At 51.3% G+C, this 18,690-nt stretch overlaps 8 protein-coding genes across 8 annotated transcripts; 3 read left to right on the top strand and 5 right to left on the bottom strand.

The window, feature by feature from the left end:
- Window positions 1-161: 161 nt before the first annotated feature.
- Window positions 162-1,925, bottom strand: NUU61_008887 (putative COP9 subunit 3; the record flags this gene model as incomplete). The annotated part of the gene is made up of 5 exons (XM_056659412.1): window positions 162-641; window positions 707-859; window positions 939-1,116; window positions 1,475-1,689; window positions 1,758-1,925. The coding sequence occupies 5 exons, from the start codon at window positions 1,923-1,925 to the stop codon at window positions 162-164; spliced, it is 1,194 nt and encodes a 397-aa protein (XP_056507705.1).
- Window positions 1,926-2,274: 349 nt separating this feature from the next.
- Window positions 2,275-3,783, top strand: NUU61_008886 (glutamate-5-semialdehyde dehydrogenase; the record flags this gene model as incomplete). Its single annotated transcript, XM_056659411.1, has 3 exons — window positions 2,275-2,575; window positions 2,642-2,803; window positions 2,870-3,783. 3 exons carry the CDS (start codon window positions 2,275-2,277, stop codon window positions 3,781-3,783), a joined length of 1,377 nt encoding a protein of 458 aa, XP_056507704.1.
- Window positions 3,784-4,077: 294 nt separating this feature from the next.
- Window positions 4,078-4,925, bottom strand: NUU61_008885 (60S ribosomal protein eL18; the record flags this gene model as incomplete). Its single annotated transcript, XM_056659410.1, has 4 exons — window positions 4,078-4,155; window positions 4,236-4,603; window positions 4,703-4,807; window positions 4,922-4,925. 4 exons carry the CDS (start codon window positions 4,923-4,925, stop codon window positions 4,078-4,080), a joined length of 555 nt encoding a protein of 184 aa, XP_056507703.1.
- A 611-nt stretch (window positions 4,926-5,536) lies between these two features.
- NUU61_008884 (putative mitochondrial carrier protein) lies at window positions 5,537-6,845 on the bottom strand (the record flags this gene model as incomplete). The annotated part of the gene is made up of 5 exons (XM_056659409.1): window positions 5,537-5,762; window positions 5,811-5,947; window positions 5,994-6,266; window positions 6,347-6,667; window positions 6,738-6,845. 5 exons carry the CDS (start codon window positions 6,843-6,845, stop codon window positions 5,537-5,539), a joined length of 1,065 nt encoding a protein of 354 aa, XP_056507702.1.
- A 789-nt stretch (window positions 6,846-7,634) lies between these two features.
- NUU61_008883 (RNA-binding protein) lies at window positions 7,635-8,715 on the top strand (the record flags this gene model as incomplete). The annotated part of the gene is made up of 5 exons (XM_056659408.1): window positions 7,635-7,717; window positions 7,971-8,027; window positions 8,084-8,183; window positions 8,243-8,612; window positions 8,663-8,715. 5 exons carry the CDS (start codon window positions 7,635-7,637, stop codon window positions 8,713-8,715), a joined length of 663 nt encoding a protein of 220 aa, XP_056507701.1.
- A 1,369-nt stretch (window positions 8,716-10,084) lies between these two features.
- Window positions 10,085-14,327, top strand: NUU61_008882 (uncharacterized protein; the record flags this gene model as incomplete). The annotated part of the gene is made up of 5 exons (XM_056659407.1): window positions 10,085-10,108; window positions 10,163-12,809; window positions 12,869-13,354; window positions 13,417-13,598; window positions 13,653-14,327. The coding sequence occupies 5 exons, from the start codon at window positions 10,085-10,087 to the stop codon at window positions 14,325-14,327; spliced, it is 4,014 nt and encodes a 1,337-aa protein (XP_056507700.1).
- Window positions 14,328-14,445: 118 nt separating this feature from the next.
- Window positions 14,446-14,972, bottom strand: NUU61_008881 (transcriptional coactivator p15/PC4 family protein; the record flags this gene model as incomplete). Its single annotated transcript, XM_056659406.1, has 2 exons — window positions 14,446-14,673; window positions 14,742-14,972. The coding sequence occupies 2 exons, from the start codon at window positions 14,970-14,972 to the stop codon at window positions 14,446-14,448; spliced, it is 459 nt and encodes a 152-aa protein (XP_056507699.1).
- Window positions 14,973-15,569: 597 nt separating this feature from the next.
- Window positions 15,570-18,553, bottom strand: NUU61_008880 (uncharacterized protein; the record flags this gene model as incomplete). The annotated part of the gene is made up of 4 exons (XM_056659405.1): window positions 15,570-15,591; window positions 15,641-16,304; window positions 16,352-17,955; window positions 18,006-18,553. 4 exons carry the CDS (start codon window positions 18,551-18,553, stop codon window positions 15,570-15,572), a joined length of 2,838 nt encoding a protein of 945 aa, XP_056507698.1.
- Window positions 18,554-18,690: the final 137 nt, after the last annotated feature.

Below are 18,690 nucleotides of genomic sequence, written 5' to 3'. Positions count from 1 at the left end.
AACTATCGCAACTCCTCTCGTGTGCTTGTTTTTTTTTTGTTTGAAGAATGGGAGCCACAAAAAAATGGGGTTTGATTAAGCCGAGGTTGGGGGCCAAAGCAGGAAGAGCCTAAGGGTGGAACAGCAACGCTTTATGACGCAGGCACAAATTCAGCACAATGTCATGGATCCCCCATGATGTCTTCATCCATATCAAATCCATCCTCCTCAGTGAGGTTGACGTCACCCGAATTGACCCAGCCTTGACCCTTGTGCACGTATTCAACATATTCATCGCTCAAGCCGAGGTGATGGTTGCTTTCAACCAGATGGCCCATCAGAGTCTCTAGCGACTGTTGTTCTCCCTTGAGTTGGACCTGCATGTCCACTTCATCTGACAGTCGCGGAAACGAGGGCATGGCGGTGAATCGCAGCATTGTGGGACCAACATGGTTCGGCGGGTGCAGCAAAGTAGCATTCAAAGCCCCGGACATGATGAGAGAGGCAATAGTGGACTCAGCAACTTCTTTGCTGGTAGATGGGGGCAACGCCTGTTTAGCAAGGTCGGCCACAGTTAGGGCAGCAAAAGTTCTCCCAAGTCGGACGACGGTGTGTCTGTAGAAGGCATTGACCACTTGAGAGACCAGGCCAAGGTTGTTGTCCTGTGCCAGCCTATTAGCGATCCATCACAGCCTCGAGAGAATCATCTATCTTGACCATGACTTACCATGCACCATACCTCTCCCGCTGCATCTACCTCGGCCCTCAGTCTGCTCATGTCACCGCGTTCAAAGGTATGAGCAAGCGTAATGTAGGGCCTTGCAAGAGACTGGTACATCTTCACCACGTGGGGAGATGTGATGCCCGGAGGTGAACATAGCTTACCCACCGAAGTATTAGCCAACATGTCGAACGCGGCCGCCGTGGGATTGGCAGTTCCCTCTAGTATAACCACTCACCTTGCCCTTTTCAAGCAAGCCCACCAAAACCCATTTCTTGTATGCTTCCACCATGACCATGCTGACGACGCTAGTAGTAGGCATTGAGATGACAACCTCGAGAAAGTGAGATGACTTGCGCCATTGCTTAAGTGCCATGTACACCATAGCACCATACAGAAAATATCGGAGATGGTCCCTGTATGAAAGTTTGGCCGATAGACCTGAGGCCTCTGAGATGAATGACAGGCTTGACTCATGCCTGGCACAGAGCGCCGGAGAGGACTTCAAGGGATGACGACCAGTCACGATGGGAAAATGACAGATGTGTTTATCCAGGACAGGCAATGCGCAGCTATATGCCTTAGCGAGGAGACAAAGCCGGACCAGAAGAAGGTGAGTTGACGTAAATACGGCACAAGAGGGGTCGAGGTGAAGCATTGCGTCCCTAATCAGTCGAGCCGCCAGGAGTGGCTTCTAGAAGTTAGTGCTGGACCAAGGAAACGGAGAGACACAGTGAGAGAGGTAAGCCTGCCTTGGATGCCGCTTGCGCTGACTGTGCCACAACCTCAATAAGCTGGCGCCATTCCTGACCAGCATATCTGATGTGGATGTTGTCGAATTTTTTCAAAAAGCGTACAGCTCTTGACCACAATTTCCCCATCGGACGTAAGTTGGTAGGCAACTTCTCACTTGTCCTTTCTTGTGAGGTTTGGATCTGGACCCGGAGAATGAATAGGTACGCGATTGAATCTGCTGATGGATCAAAATGCTGTAGAGGAAGCATACGTTAGGACCTTGGCTGGCATGCATTCAGTCAAGATAGGAAGTAGGACTCACATCCAGGAGAGTTTCATCATCAGCGACAGAGCTGAGAGCTTTGGTGGATGAGAGCTGCCTAAAGTATGCAACACAGTCGCGAATTCGATGATCATGGTCCTCATCAGAAAGGTCCGTGGTGCTGTGGAGGTGCGCAGACGCCGAGACCAGGTCTGAGATGAGTGTCATTCTGGCGATGAGTGCTGATACCAGCGGTTTTGGAGACTCTGGGAGGTGTTCGCTGGAGACTGAGAGAAGCAAGGGGCGAAGTTCAACTAAGAAGGAGCAAAAGATCGATGTAAAGTGTAATGAAATCAAGTCCCAAGCATAGAGCTTTCCCCATAGATTGGGGATGCGACCATGGCAAGTGAGAGAAAGCCCCGATAGCTCTACAGAGCGGAGAAAGCTGGAGAGTCGATTTACTGCCCCCCCGAGCCTGACTCATGTTCAAATTCCCCCCACCTCTTAATTTTCTATCTTGTCATCTTTCATACCAATTCACTCATTAACTCCCCTCTATTGACCTCTAGTGACCACCATGTCGCTGACAGACTCAGCCGCAGTTGATGTCGCTCGCAGCGCATCCCTCGCCTCCCGCCGCCTCGCAATATTGTCAAATGATGCTCGGAATGAAGCACTTACGGCACTTCATCATGCCCTTGACAAGAACCGGGCTACAATTCTGGCTGCCAATGCCAAAGATGTTGAATCGGCTACTCGTGCTGCTGAAAGCGGTAATCTTAGCCACAGTGTGCTCAAGAGACTTGATTTGTCTCGGCCTGGAAAATATGAAGATATGCTAGAGGGTATCTTGAGTGTACGAGATCTGCCTGATCCTAGTAAGTTTTCAGTCAGCTTTCACTGGGGGTGAAAGAGACAACTGACATCAAGTGGGAAAATCAAAGTTGGAAGAGTTACGCTGCGGACTCTCCTTGATGATGGCCTGTCCCTTGAAAGAGTCAGCTGCCCCATTGGTGTCTTGCTGATCATCTTTGAGGCTCGCCCTGAGGTCATTGCAAACATTGCTGCCCTGGCTATTAAATCAGGCAATGCCGCTATCCTGAAAGGTAATTTACTAAATCGACTTTACTACCTCGGTTGATAATCGGTGTGCTAATGTATACTTCCTCTAGGAGGGAAAGAGTCCATGGAGTCTTTCGTCGCCATTGCAAACGTCGTTTCTGAAGCCATCGCTACTTCTCAGGTGCCAGTCGCCTCGATTCAACTTGTCAAGACCCGTGATGTGGTGTCCTCCCTCCTAGCCCAGGATGCGCTCATCGACCTTGTCATCCCTCGGGGTTCCAATGAACTTGTTCGATTCGTGAAAGAGAACACGAAAATACCAGTACTCGGACATGCCGATGGTCTGTGTTCTGCCTATATTCACTCGGATGCCAACATTGAGACTGCCGTCAAAGTGATTGTGGATTCAAAAACGGACTACCCTGCGGCATGCAATTCATTGGAGTCCTTGCTTGTACACGAGGACGTCCTTGAATCGGTTTTTCCTGCCGTGGTTGAAGCTCTGGTTAGCAAGGGCGTGTCCCTCCGTTGTGATACGGCCTCGAGAACGACTTTGACAAAGACCTTGCCTGCCGAAAAAGCCGCGCAAGTACAGGCGGCTACTGAGTCTGACTACGATACCGAGTTTTTGGACCTTGTGTTAGCAGTCAAGACCGTTCCTTCCACGAACCCGCCCATCTCGGCTGTGGATGCTGCAATCGCGCACATCAATGCGCATTCATCGAAACACACCGACATTATTTTGACCGAGTCCAAAGAGGCCGCGGATTTGTTCACAAGCGGGATTGATAGTGCGGGTGTCTTCTGGAATGCGTCGACAAGATTTGCTGACGGCATGAGGTATGGGTTTGGGACGGAAGTCGGTATCAGCACCAACAAGATCCACTCCCGTGGACCGGTGGGATTGGAGGGACTCACCATCTATAAATACTTGATTCGGGGTCAGGGCCACCGGGCAGGAGATTACTACGAGGGGGAAGGGGGACGGAAATACCTCCATACGAGTCTGCCCACGGGCCAGTGATCACAGCATAGCGCAAGATCTTGTAGAAAATCAAAATCTTTTGTGAAACATTTTCGCCATCGTAAAACAAGGATTAGGACCAAGCCTGATGCATTTTTCTCTTTTGCCCCTTCATTCATCATATTTGATATCCCAGTCCAACCACAGACATTCTGCCACTTTAGGTACAAGAACTGGTCTTTGGTCACACTCGAAGAAAATCCAGGCACCGGGTCCTTTAGTGCGGTTTCGTATCGACCATGACACATCCACACTGTCGGACTGAGATCCGAACCACATCCATCACAAGGTCGTTTAGACCTTGAAGCCACGAGACCGTCTCCGGCCACGGGCCCGCTCGAACTTCCGGCCCTTGCTGCCGACGTACGGCTTCTGTGAGGGATGTTAGCATATCTATCTCGATTGTCGTGTCGCACAGACCGGCTCGGCGAGAAATGAATCCCATCACGCACCTTGTGGGAGTGGGGGCCGAAGCCGAAGTGCTTCACAGCCTCGCGAGCGTTCTTGGGACCACGCAGGAGCAGGGTGTTGGCACCAGTCGGGGCGCGCAGAGCAAGCTGGTCCAGAGTCAGGGTCTCACCACCGGCCTTCTCAATGCGAGCCCGGGCGGTGGCGGTGAACCGAAGAGCAGCAACCGACAGCTTCGGGATGGTCAAGAGCCGGTTGTCATCCGTCACAGTACCGATCACAACAACCGTCTTGCCCTTGTGCGGCTCGCTGACGTTCGAGGCGATGCGCGAAAGAGAAACCGGGGGGCGATTGATTCGCGACATGAAGAGACGGCGCAGAACAGTCTTGTTGAAGTTGGACTCGGTGCGGCCTGTGAAACACCTCGAATCAGTCTCGTCCCAGAACCATCACAGCATGCCAGTGTATTTATTGCGAAAATCGGGTTCGAGGAGGGGAGAGGGAATCATACGAGCCAGGAAGCGGTACAGCTTCACCAAGACCTGCAAGTAGACGTTCTCGCTCTTGGGAGCCTTGCGGTGGGTGCTTCGCACATGGTGACGGTCCAAGTCGATACCTGAGATTTCCACATTATCAGCCTGAGAAGAGAAACAAAAAAGAAATTTGATGGTTTAAGAACCGGAGAATGGGGTGGAAGAGATTGTGCAGAGAAAATGGACGTAGGACATACCCATGGCTGCTGGTATTTAGTTGAACACCTGGGGAGTTAGCTTGCTGTCGCACCCGGATGTAGAGTGCAGCGGTTGAGGTTTTTGATCTTCGACTCTCGGTTGGACGGTGGTGTGTGGGTTGAGCCCTACGCTAGTCCATATTTGGGTATGTGATCACGTGGTAAATCCTTACTCAGCCAATCCATCCCGACTCGGCCCGGGGAACAGCCAATCCACTCTGCTGCGATCATGAATGCGATTCTTATGTTTTTCATTCTTAATATCATGGCAATTGGAATTTAACAGGTTGTTGAATGTATGTCGACAAGAGAAACAGGCTGCGAGGCAATGAAGAAAAAAAGAAACAACCAATTGAACGGGCTATACATCACTTTACATTCCGACCACTATATCTCTAACTCTATCTGCTTCTAAGATGGCCGACAGTAGTGTGCGCGGTCTTCCACCCAGATCTCGGCAAATGATCACCCACCTTCGTCCGCAATCTGACTTTTCTGCTCACATCAACGAAGCATCTGCACTGCAAGAGGGTGCTTTCTTGTCACCAAGAGAGCATGGATGAAATCGCTGCAGGGTTCAAGACATGAGACGCCGACACCTTGAGGTATATTGAACTATTCCTTATCACCCAGACTGACGAAGAAATCGCGCGTCAGTTCAAAGCTCAACCAGCTGCTGGCCATACTGGGGGCGACTTTGAGCAGGTTGGGTCCTATCCCTTTGAAAAGTCCGCGCAAGCCTTCCTCGGCCACAATCACTCTCACAGCATCCCAAATCGACGTGTATTGATATCCCATCCCGGACATTGTGTTGATCTGAAACCGTCGTCGCAGGACATCACTATGCTTGGTCAGCGTCATTCGAGGCACAAGTTCGAAGAGGGCTTACAAGGGATATGTGCAGGTCTGTGCCACGGCCCCAGAGATGGCTCCAGCCAGTAGTTTTCGATAAGGGCTTGGGTTTTTGTCGCCCTCGGGGGTCAAGTGCTTGCGCACTGATTCGTAGGTCATGAAATTCAGGCCAACCTGGTGTGGTCAGCGGGGCCGCAACCGAGAACGAAGAAACACTCACGTAGGGGGCAACTCCAGCGACGGTTGGCGCAATTCCGCGATAGAGAGCCACCATACCACCTTCATTCTTGTATATCAACACCATCGTGGTGAACATCCCAGGCAATTTTTCGCTTGGCTCCTTGGCGAGCTCAGCAAACGAGGCTGACTGAATGGAAAGCCTTGTCCGAACGATGTCAAGCGGGTAGGTAATGGTGACTGAGGTGATGCCTGCTGCACCTCCACAAACGAGACGGCGCATGGGCGTCATATCGCCATCTGCAGACTCTGCAAACTATTTTGGGGTGGTCAGTATCATGGAAGGCCTCAAAAGGATTCTCGGGGAGCTCCATGGCCAGGAGGGAGAATACTCACTCTTTTGTAGAAATTATAGCTTCCAAATTGTACTGCCGAGTAGGGGATGATGCGGATACAATTCGTGCCATTCCCTCGCATGAAGCCCCGCCAGCCCTCCTCTCGTCCCATCTTGACGAGAGCTTTCCAAATCGACAGCCGGTATTCCTCTCGGCCAACACTTTGAATTTGAAGTAGGATCTTCAATCGTTCGAGTGGTGACACTATCGTTCTGGACACCGCACCCGCTACTCCACCAGCCATGAAAGCTGCTACTACCGGTTCGGCAAGCTTGTTGGTGGTTTGCTGCCTCAAAGATGGTGATTGCTCATCCACAGCATCCTATTGACAGCAATCGGTTATCCATGAGACTTGCAAAGATTGGGCCTGGCTGGGGGGGGGCAAAACCAACCGTGGCCGAACTCGGAGACGAGGGCAATTGAGACAGGTTTGGCAATGCAGGCTTTGCCGTACTTTCCACCTCGTTCTTCTGAGTAGCATCTTGACGATCTAGGCTCATCGTGACAAAATGCGCATCGGGGGGTGTTGAAGGCGTACTCCAACGACTTGACGTCCCGGGGAATGATCACACTTCTCCAACGCGCTTCTTGTTGTCCACTCGGGTATAATTGCTGTTAAATTAAACAGACGAGGCTCAAATAGAGTAGATCGACGATCCGGCGTGACAGTGAAAATCCGGAGTCTGTATTCCTAGAGTAGTGGCCATGAAGGTTGTCTGTCGTTCGGGTGCGTCTAACGGCGCATCATTGCAGTCAGACCCGGTTGATTTCGTCGGAAGAATCCCCTAACGACCGAGAAAGGGGAGGTATGTCAACGTCAAGCCTCGGCGAAGGCGGGTAAAGTAAGATGGTTAGGGACGCTGGAGATTTTAGGAGATGGAAAACATCATTCCGACTACCGACTGACGCGGTACCTCCCGATGTCCCGGCGCCACTTGTTCTCATGATCCCTGGAAAGGCCACCCGAGCACGCACCATGGAGATTTAGACACCCATAGTTGATATCGAGCCCCCCTAGAAGGATTTCTACTATCTTAAGACTACAGTTCTCGACATTGACCGGGGAAGAACAGCCCGTGGTGCAGTGCTGTCTTTCATCATTGGCGGTAGTGGTGGCTCTCGCCGACCGTAGCACCTCTACCACCTCAATTCTTTTTGTTCCTCCCTTCCACTCCTTCGAGTCTTCAGAAGCTTTTAAAGCTGCTCTTCTTCCACTCAGTTTCACATCTACTAAAAATATTTACTGCCATCTTCCAGTTCTTTCTACTCTCTTTTCGTGCTCCGGCACCATGTCTCGCTCTGGAACCACCCTCTATGTCACCGGGTTCGGCCATGGAACCCGCGCCCGCGATCTTGCCTACGAGTTCGAACGGTACGTGCCGCCCACACCTTCGCGTTGTTGGACCCCCCCGAATTTCGATCTCCATTTTTCCCGCCGGCATCCCGATAAGGACCGTTGGCCGTCTCCAGTCCTTGAATTCCCAAGTCCGTTTTGGCGTTGGGGGAAAGCTTCATTGATGTTGCCCTTTCTCTCGCTCTCTTGTAAATGCTGGGTCTTGGTCATCAGTGATCGCAGTATCTCTTATCCAGGAGTGTGGCCACAATAAGACTGACATTGGAACCAGCTATGGACGTCTTGTCCGTTGCGATATCCCGGCCCCTCGCACTCCCTCGAGTCGACTGTAGGTTTAGATGTTGATTCCTCTATTTCATGCGCTCGTCTGACAGTCTGGCCCAGGTTTGCTTTTGTTGAATACGAAAGCCGCCGTGACGCCGATGACGCCTACCATGAAATGCACAACAAGCGCATTGGCCGTGATGATCTACTGAAGATCGAAGTAAGCTGATTTTGTTCTGGATTCCTTATTTTGGCTCGATGCCTCTAACCCAACATCAGTGGGCACGCACTCCCCCCTCCGCATCTTGGCGATTTGACTCTGGCCGTGACCGCCGTCGTGATCGTACGCCTCCTCGTCGTGGCCGTTCCCCGTCGCCTCGCCGCAGTCGTGGCGAGTATTCCCCTCGCCGAGATGATCGGTACGAGCGAGACTATGATCGCCATGATCGTGACTATGACCGTCGTGATCGCGATTATGACCGTCGGGACCGTGACTACGATCGCCGCGACCGCGAACGCTCTCGTGACCGTTCCCGCAGCCCGGATGACCGGGACCGTGACGCCAAGGATGACCGAGAGAGACGGGATGATGACCGAGAGCGCCGTGATGAGGAGCGTGAAAATGGCCCTAACGGCGAAGACAGGAAAGGTGAGTTGGGTGGTATTCCATGAATTAATTCGCGGCTCACATGAGAACAGTACCCCTGGACCCCGTGCCTTCTGCTCATGATGAGCTTGATACTGCTGAGTAGGTCGACTCAGTGCCATGCCGTCTCGGCTCATGTCCTCGGAATCCCTTTGTTACCTCCCATTCAGATGTTGATTGCGAAAGCGCCACGAGGGGGAAGACAGTCAAAAGGTTACATTTCCCGAAGGGATAGAGCAGGATACCGGCCTCGCTGCCTACTAAGCCGTCTCTTCCCTTGTTCTTTGCTTTTGCTTTCCAGTGAAGCTTTCGTCCATCGCTTTCTTCCGCCTTTCTACACGGGGCTTCAGTGAATGTGTCACCTTTATTGCCATTTGTTATTGTTTTTGGGGGGGTGTTGGATATTTATCCTGGTCAGCAGCTCGGATACCACCGAATCGAACGTCGAGCGATCGTTCTAAAAGTCCTCGCCCGTCTCTCGTCCTTGCGTTTGTCACGATGAATACCGACCGCCATCCGTCTTCTTCGCTTGCTTAATTTGAACGCGGTTTTCCATTTCCACTCCCCGCCCTTCCCGACCGGTCGAAAAGCTTTGAAGCTTCAAGGTCCTCTCGAAATACCGTCGTAGATATCTCGTCTAGTTGCATTGTCTTTTGTGGGGAATTCGTAGAATATTGTGTGCTCGACTTCCGGTGCTGGATGGAGCTCTTAGGCCTGGCGACATGCATCACATCTTCCATCAATTCTGTGCACTACAGGGGCACTCCAGAATAAATTGCATATCTCCTCCACTCTAGGCGGTTAGGAATCCTCTGTTCTGTCTACTGTATCCATCATCAATAATATCATGAAAATAGACGTTATACCTTGATAATAGTTTACTTTCTCTAGCTAGTATGGACTACTATATCAACTGCTATATTAACTATACCTACTACGCCTACTACGTCCTGTTGTTATCTTACTCGCGATTAACATCGTAGAAAGAACTCATAGAGGACCTCGATTTTCATACATTTAGTAAAACCCTTAGCTGTACATTTTCTTTACAAAAAGGGTATTTATTCTAAACGTCCTACAAAAACATTTTTCTTGCTTTACTGGTATTAAAAACGTTGTATCATTTGACCTACGGATCAAATCTAATATTCTATTGTGGTTCTTATAATACGGTTCGATATTTTAAAGATACTTTATAGAAGAGTATAAAGGCCCTTTTATTTTTAAGGGGAAAAATAGAGAACTATCGACTCTAACGGCTATTTTAATAAAACTACAAATAGTCGAGAGGAGGAGAGGTATACGATTTATTCAACTTTTAGGAGAATGAATCCGATGGATTAAATCGGTCCATTTCTCGCGGTGGAAATGACGTAGGCCGTTGATAGCGATGCGGGGAGGATTTCTTATCTGCTCTAAGCAAGCCACTCATCATTCCAAGAGTCCTCTCTTCAATCGATACACCCACGGAAACAATGGGAATCAACATTGCGATCGATGTAAAATACCCCTTCCGATCCATGCATTCCAGTATCTGACACAAGTTTATGTAGCGAGGCGGAACCTTTACCGATTGTGTTGGAAATCCGGGGACAGGACGCCTCGAGGATGATATTGTTATCAAGCTACTCTCAGAAGACCCAACGAATTACAAAGATGCTCCGCTCGAAGGCATCCGACGCATCCTGTCAAAGGTCACACGCCGTGATATCCCCCGTGGGGAGCCGATCGACACCTCGTTGATCCAGAGCATTCGGATGGGTACCACTGTTGCTACCAACGCCCTGTTGGAACGCAAAGGGGAAAAGATCGCTCTGGTGGTGACCAAGGGATTCAAGGACTGCCTTCAGATTGGAAACCAGTCTCGACCCCGAATATTTGATCTGGCTATCAAACGCCCCGACGTGCTATATGAAGAAGTCATCGAGGTGGATGAACGAGTCACCTTGGAGGATTATGCCGAGGACCCGCATCGTAACACCACAGCTACGGTACCCCGGGAACAGACCATTTCGAGTGCGGACGTGGTCCGTGGCCTTTCTTCCGAGGCAGTTCGCATATTAAAGTGTCCGTCCGAGGGCACCGTTAGAGCACAGCTGCAACAAGTCTACGACAAAGGAATCCGGAGTATCGCCGTGTGCCTCATGCACGGGTATACGTTTCCAGACCACGAAGCATTAATAGGAAAGCTTGCGGGGCAAATTGGCTTCCATCATGTGAGCCTGAGCCATGAGCTCATGCCAATGATCAAGCTCATTCCGCGCGCTACATCAGCATGTGCCGATGCATATTTGACGCCAACCATAAAGAAGTACATTGCAGGGTTCCAAGATGGGTTTGAAGGTGGCCTCGGGAGTGAGAGTGTCAAGCGAGAGCAAGGCACCCGAGGCGCACGCTGCGAATTCATGCAATCAGATGGTGGACTAGTGGATGTGGACAAATTTTCGGGGTTGCGGGCCATTCTGTCCGGCCCCGCTGGTGGTGTAGTTGGCTATGCGCTGACCTCATACGATCCCGCGTCGAGGATCCCCGTGATCGGGTTCGATATGGGAGGGACAAGCACAGATGTCAGCCGGTACGGGTCTGGCCGGTATGAACACGTCTTCGAGACGACCACAGCAGGAGTGACAATCCAATCTCCCCAGCTGGACATAAATACTGTCGCTGCAGGAGGTGGATCCAGGCTTTTCTACCGCAATGGACTGTTCGTTGTTGGTCCAGAATCCGCTGGTGCATACCCCGGGCCTGCGTCTTATCGCAAGGATGGGCCCTTAACTGTGACCGATGCCAATCTTTTTCTTGGTAGACTGGTCCCCGATTTCTTTCCAAAGATTTTTGGCGCAAATGAAAACGAAGGGTTGGATGAGCAAGCCAGCCGAAGGTTATTCGAGAGACTGACCCAAGAAATCAACAACGACATGGACAAGGGGGATTCCACTAGAGAAATGACCCCGGACGAGGTCGCTTTTGGCTTTATTCAGGTCGCTAACGAGACTATGACCCGACCGATTCGATCTTTGACAGAGGCAAAGGGGCATGATACTTCGAAACACAGACTTGCTACTTTTGGAGGAGCCGGAGGACAACATGCCGTGGCAATCGCTGAGAGTCTGGGGATCCGACAGATCCTGATCCATCGGTATTCTTCGGTGCTGTCTGCGTACGGCATGGCGTTGGCGGATGTAGTGGATGAATGCCAGGAGCCCGAATCAAAGACATGGACTGATGATAAAGGGGTTCAGCAAGAACTCGCATTGAAAATGGACGAGTTGAAAAAGAGGTCTACACGAAGGTTACAGGACCAGGGGTTTGATGACAACTCGATCATCTTTGAAGAGTATCTCAACATGCGATACCGGGGCACCGAATCTTCCTTGATGATATTGAAACCCAGCCGGGAAGAAAATTCTTCCTATGATGATGAATGGGCGTTTGGAGAAGCTTTCGTGCGGCAACATGAGCAAGAATTCGGGTTTACCCTCCCTGATCGAGACATCATCGTGGATGATGTACGGGTTCGGGGGATCGGCAAGAGTTTCGAGACATACGAAAAGACCGTGGACCAGCAGCTCCGAGAGGCAAAGCCCAACGATGTGATGGGTCGGGAATATCGCAAGTCTCGGGTATACTTCGAAGGTGGTCGGCATGAGACTCCCATTTACAAACTGGACGATCTGAAGATCGACGACCGGGTGAGAGGACCAGCAATTCTTGCCGACGACACCCAAACCATCGTGGTAACACCGGCAGCTTCGGCACTCTTGACAAAGTCTCACGTTGTCATCAACATCGGCGAATCCGACGCTAGCCCCCCTAAGATCAGTACTGACACAGTGGATCCCATCTTGTTAAGCGTCTTCTCACACCGGTTCATGGCAATTGCAGAGCAAATGGGCCGTGCATTGCAGAAAACCAGTGTAAGCACGAACGTCAAGGAACGCCTCGACTATTCGTGCGCATTATTTGACGCCGAGGGCGGGCTTGTGGCGAATGCACCACACTTACCGGTTCATCTGGGCAGCATGTCCACCTGTGTACGGACGCAGGCTCAGATCTGGCAAGGCAAACTGAAGCCTGGCGATGTGATAGTATCAAACCATCCAGATTTCGGTGGGACCCACCTTCCCGACATCACAGTCCTCCAGCCTGCTTTCAGCCAGGGCAAAATCATCTTTTATGTCGCTTCAAGGGCACACCATGGTGAGAGAACCCACCCCAGGAAGAAACACAAAAGTCCTCAATTGTTGACTCGCTCGCAGCCGATATCGGAGGGATTCTCCCCGGGTCCATGCCACCCCATTCCAAAGAGCTGTATGAAGAGGGCGCAGCGATCAAGAGCGAGAAACTGGTGTCAGAGGGCAAGTTCAATGAAACGCGCATCACCGAATTGTTGTACAATGAACCAGCCCAGTACCCCAATTGCAGCGGAACTCGATGTCTCGCGGACAATTTGAATGACCTCAAGGCCCAGATCGCGGCAAATAAAAAAGGAATCAGCTTGATTAGCAGTTTGATCGAGGAGTATGGCGAAGAGGTTGTTTTATTTTATATGCGCCAAATCCAGGATAATGCTGACGTGAGCGTGCGCAACTTGCTGAAAGAGGTCAGCAAGAAGTTTGCCGGCCGAGACTTGAGAGCTGTGGACTATATGGACGATGGCAGCCCAATCCAGCTGAAGATCTCGATCGACGAGGAAGAGGGCAAGGCGATCTTTGATTTTGATGGAACGGGGCCAGAAGTATATGGTAAGACTTGCTATCAGAACGACACATCTGGGAAACATAGGAACCTGGCTAATAATTGCCAGGAAATGTCAACGCCCCGGAGGCAGTTACGTATTCTGCAATAATCTACTGTCTGCGGTGTCTCATATCGGCGGACATTCCGCTGAACCAAGGCTGCTTGAAACCCATTGACGTTCGGATCCCCTCAAACTGCCTTCTGTCCCCGTCTGAAACCGCGGCTGTGGTGGGCGGAAATGTTCTCACGGTAAGGGGAACCACCCTGCTCATCCAATGTGGCTTCAGGCTGACTACGCTATAGAGCCAACGTGTGACCGATGTCATCCTGAAATGTTTCCAGGCCTGCGCGGCTTCACAGGGAGATACCAACAACCTGACTTTTGGATTTGGCGGGAATTTGCTGGGAGAGACGGAAACAAAAGGATTTGGTTACTATGAGACCATCGCCGGCGGGAGCGGAGCTGGACCGAGCTGGGAAGGCACCTCGGGAGTTCACACACATATGACCAACACCCGAATCACGGACGCAGAGGTCTTCGAGCGGCGATATCCTGTGGTACTCCGAGAGTTTACTTTGCGAGCAAACTCCGGGGGCCGTGGACAGCACCGTGGCGGGGATGGGGTCGTGCGAGAAATCGAGTTCCGGATCCCCGTGCAGGTCTCTATTCTCTCCGAACGAAGAGTTTACCACCCGTATGGGTTGGAGGGAGGCGAAGACGCCCAGTGTGGCCAGAATATTTGGGTTCGCCGCGTGCGAAAGTCTGACGGCAGCTGGGAGGAAAAGCGCATCAATTTGGGGGCAAAAAATTCGGTCCGTATGCAACCGGGAGAGCGGATCATCATCAGGACCCCTGGAGGCGGAGGATGGGGTTTGGCAGGAGACACCACTCAGCTTCTCCAAGAGCAAGATGCTCGTCACACGTGGCGTGGTGGTTCCATTGCTAACCACTTAGCAACTCAAGAGACGAGCATGTAACTGGAAGCACGGCGATATCAACTAGAGAAACGGTTGCATAACCCTCAAGTTGTATTACGGGTGAGATTAAATGCTGTATCCAGTCATAACATTAGAACCTTGCGGATCGCCAGGGCATTTAGGCTTCGCTCTCTTCCTCCTCACTTGTCGCCTCGATATTCTGTTTGGGGGAGCTTTTCCCCTCGCCAGAGTCTTCCTGATCTGCTTCGTCGCCTTCATCAGATGGATCCACATTGTCAGAGTAGACAGGTCGTGGCAAAGACACGCCGTTCTGTTTGAGAGCCTGTTCAATATCCGGGAGTATCGTGATCAGGGAAGAAAACTGGTCCAGTGGCATTGAGATACCCTGTAAGAAGTCCAAGGTAAGCGCAGTTCACTCAGTCGCTAGAGTCACAAAGGATTCGGAAGGCTCACCTTCTTTCCCGGTAGTTCCTGCCCATCTTTCTCGTAGTACTCTCGGACGCCCACCAAGGTTTTTCCACGAAAAGAAGAGATGGTCACACGCCGCATTCTAGAAATCTCCCAGAATCGATCTCCGTTGGCATCAATTTTGCCGGTCACGCTTTCAGATGCGCTGACTTTGGCCTTCTTCGGCTGAGCACTACTGTCGAGGTCATTACCCGACGAGCGCTTTCTGGAAGTCATGGCGTTTGGAAGGGGGAGTATGGGAATAAGAGAATCTTGAATGGGTAGAGGTTGATGAGAGCAAGTCAGTTTATGTCGCGCCAGAACGCGCCGGGTCACGTGTTGATAAACATATATGCATCTCCATTATGTACCCTCTGTCTGACCTTCGCTTCGCTCAGACGGCTTTGAAAGATATAGTAGGGAACAAAAATTAGATTTAAAAAGCTTATCAAGTAAATCCATTCTATTTATGAGGTTTAATTCTTTATTAAATATATAGATAGCTATTTTACTACTACTACTATATTTAGTTTCTATCTCTATTTTCAATCCTTTTTTCAGTCATGATTTAATCTATTTTTTTGATAAGTCTCTACTTTCTCTGTTTTCTTTCTTTCTTTCTCTTTCTCTATTTTCAAACAAAGATTTACGACTATACCGGCTATAGAGGTCATAAGGTCACGTACGGGTAACGAAGTCGAATCCTCCCCAGTTTTTCGCGACCCACTTCACATCTTCTTATATTATTAAATTCTTGGAAAATAAGGCATCACAGCGTCAGCACGCGCAGGCCCTGCAATAGAACCGAAAATACAAATCCTCGGGCAACTGTATTCACTTGGAGACTGTCGAAAATCTTCTCCAACGCTTCTCGACTGGCAGCTGCCCCCATGACACTCGTTAACGCCTGTGGGATCCCCCGCTGGACAAACAGCCTGCGCGCGGTATCCCGTAGATGCGCTTTCTCCTGTTCACTGGGTGGAGGAGGCCAGGCTTTCAACTCTGTTTCAGTTGGAAGAGCATTCTCGCGAAGCTTAGTGAGGTACTCGCCAAGGGCGTTGTCGGAGGTGTGGCCCTCGATCATTGAATCCTGCAGCAAGGTGCGGATAGTCTCCAGGGTTGGGCTCCCGGGGCGAAGGATATACGACTTGGCCGCATTTAGTAGCGTTCGGCGGATATTCCATGCAGATGACAAGGTATATAGTTCGTTGATCACAGCAAATATCAGCTCCACTGCGATTTGAGTCTCGTCGGTCGTGATAGGGCTCCCTTGCCGGCGGGATCCATGCATGCTCTCGCTGCTTTTGTCGACATCCGAGGGGCGACTTGGCGAGGATGAGTCACAATATTCGGGGTTGTCCAACCCCGTATTGCGCCCACTAGATTCAAGCGAATGTCGGTCATCGGAAGGGGCGAGTGTAGATCTAGAAGCCCATGCATCCTGCTCGCCGGCTATCAAGTCCGATCTATTGTCCGAATCACCAGCCGAGGGTGACTTGGGTGTTTCGCTCTTCAGATCCCCCAGGGTTGATTCACGGAAAGGAGACACCTGCGCAGGCAAATTCCCCACTCCACTTGGTCCTTGTGAGATTGGGCGTTCACTGGAGTGGGGGCACCTTTTGAGGAGCCGGTGCGAGTCGGCTCATCTGCACTGTTGGGGGCAGGGTGAATCACATTTTCTGCTGTCGACGGGGCTCGAGATTGCCGACCAGCAGCAGGAGCCTGCTTTTTGCTAGCTCCAGCACCTCCGAACACCCCAGTCACCCCATCAAAGACGGCCCTGCCACCACCCGCCATGCCCTTGGGCGCATTGCTGAGCGCGCCCAACACACCTTTGCCCATGTTCTCGAATGCACTCTGACTGGGAAAAGAAAAACCCGGCTTCGTAGAGCTCGCTTCACCGGAGCCCCCATCTTTCTCCAAGAAACGTCGCATTCGATCAGTCTCGGCCAGGGACTCGTGTTTCATGGCTTCCCTTAAGTATCGTTCCAACTCTCGAGCGAGGTCCTGACGTGTCTGTCCTTTCCAGGGAGGCAGAATGGGATACTTGTCGGCAAAACTCTGGATCCGGTTCAATCGTGAAACAGTCTCCAGCATTTCGTGAAGAGATTGGAAATCGGAGTACTTTCGAAACACCATCCACCCCGTAGAGTGCGTGACTACCGGCTCAACTTGCAGCAAATAATCCCACGTAGGTCGCGACTTGATGATTCCTTTCTCGCCCCCTGCTACATCGTCCACTAGCACCTGCGCCCCGTGAAGGGTCACAGGCGGCACAGCAGTGTCTTGCTGAGGCGTGGGCGTCGGCATCGACTCGTCGTTCGGGGATATGGGAAGCGAAGGCGACTTTTCCACAGGCACCGCCTCATCTCGTCGGTCTTGGCCGACAGGATCCTCGTTTTGGTTGATCAGGGTTGAGGGCGATTCGGTAGAGTGATTGACATTTAAAGAGCCCGTTTCATTGGGCTGGTCACTAGGAAATGGCTGCTCAGGATCTAGATGCTGCACATCGTGAGACACAATCATGGCACTCAAGCGTTTTGCTTCTTGAATCGCTTCTTCTGTTGCCTTATCCACATGACCCGGTTGATTTTCGTTGGGTTTAGAGGCAGCGTCCGCTTTGGGTGTTGGCTCCTGAATTGGATTGCTCAGGCTATCCGCAGTCTTCGGAGCACTGACGCCCTGATTCCGGGCACCTTCAACGCCAGCATCGATCGCATGCATGATTTCGGATTCGCCCTCTTGTAAAAGATAGATAATCCAGCCATTGATAAATTCTGGCCGGGAAAGGCTGATGATTGTTGACTCCAATACAACCCCGGCAAAGATCTCGCGAAGAAAGTCCCTGACGGCAGAACACCCGTACGCCTTCGAATCGAGAAAGCTGGATAGGATATCGTCCGCGATCATGTTGAGCTTCTTGCGCTGCTGTGCCTCGGATAAGACGTTGGCTAAACTGCTATCTGGCGATTGTCTGAGGAACTGATCGACGATTTTTTGTGCCTCCACAGGCTCGGTGCCCGTGGTAGCAAATGCCGCAGATAGTTCATTTAAGAACACAATTATAATAGACGATGAATTGGTGAGGAATTGGAGAAATGTATCTTCCGTTCGTTGCCGCGAAAGATGCGAGGACACAGACGTAACGAAATGGGTCAAGATCCGGCGACAGGAGCCGGGGAATGATGGCTCACAGGGGAGAATCGGTTCGTACCAGTATCTTCACAATCAATTAGCAGGAACGATCCTGACAGAGAGAATCTATCTTACTTCACGTAATCTCGAACCACCGCATCTGTGAGTGTCCGCAAGGCGGCGGCCGTTGCTGGCTGAAAAGTCGCATAGTCAAGATCTGCCACAGTCAAATTCTCAGGCGCACTGAGGGGGCCGCTGTCGATTTCAGCTTCGACCCCTGTAGAAGGGGTCCGTTTCGACCAGTCCAGTAGCCTGCTGGATACTTCGAGCGCAAGTTCTCTTCGCCTGTTGGGATTACTCGACCGGGACTTGTCGCCTGCTTCTCCGCGGCTTGACCCCTCCCAGGACGCGTGTAAAATGATTCCCAGGGCCACACCAATTAGGACCAGTCCGATTCGACCCAGGATAATGTAGGTGGTGGTTGCAAGGAGGGCAAAGACACCGAGAAGAGCCTCGTTGCTGGCGGTGGAGAGAAAGTCCAAAGTGGAATCAATTAGTTCTTTCGGCACTCCCGCATGCGACACGTCATTTTCGATCGAAGGGAGGTCCTTTGGTGGCGCGCGCGAATTCGATGCTACCGGCTCTTGAGACGGAGCAACTTGAGAGACGTCAGAGCGATCCATTGCGACACGTCAGGCAAGTCCACTGATTCGAAGGTTGAACCAGGATGGATCAGATTGTCACAAGCCCATTCCCCAGGCTTCGGTCAATGCGCCTAGTCGAGGAGAATAGGGAATGTTAAATGTGTAGGTGGGCGTCG

This window comes from Penicillium alfredii (genome assembly GCF_028826965.1).
Source record: "Penicillium alfredii strain IBT 34128 chromosome Unknown utg000011l_segment0_segment0, whole genome shotgun sequence".
NCBI lineage: Eukaryota > Fungi > Ascomycota > Eurotiomycetes > Eurotiales > Aspergillaceae > Penicillium > Penicillium alfredii.
This window is presented reverse-complemented; position numbering and strand designations above follow the sequence as displayed.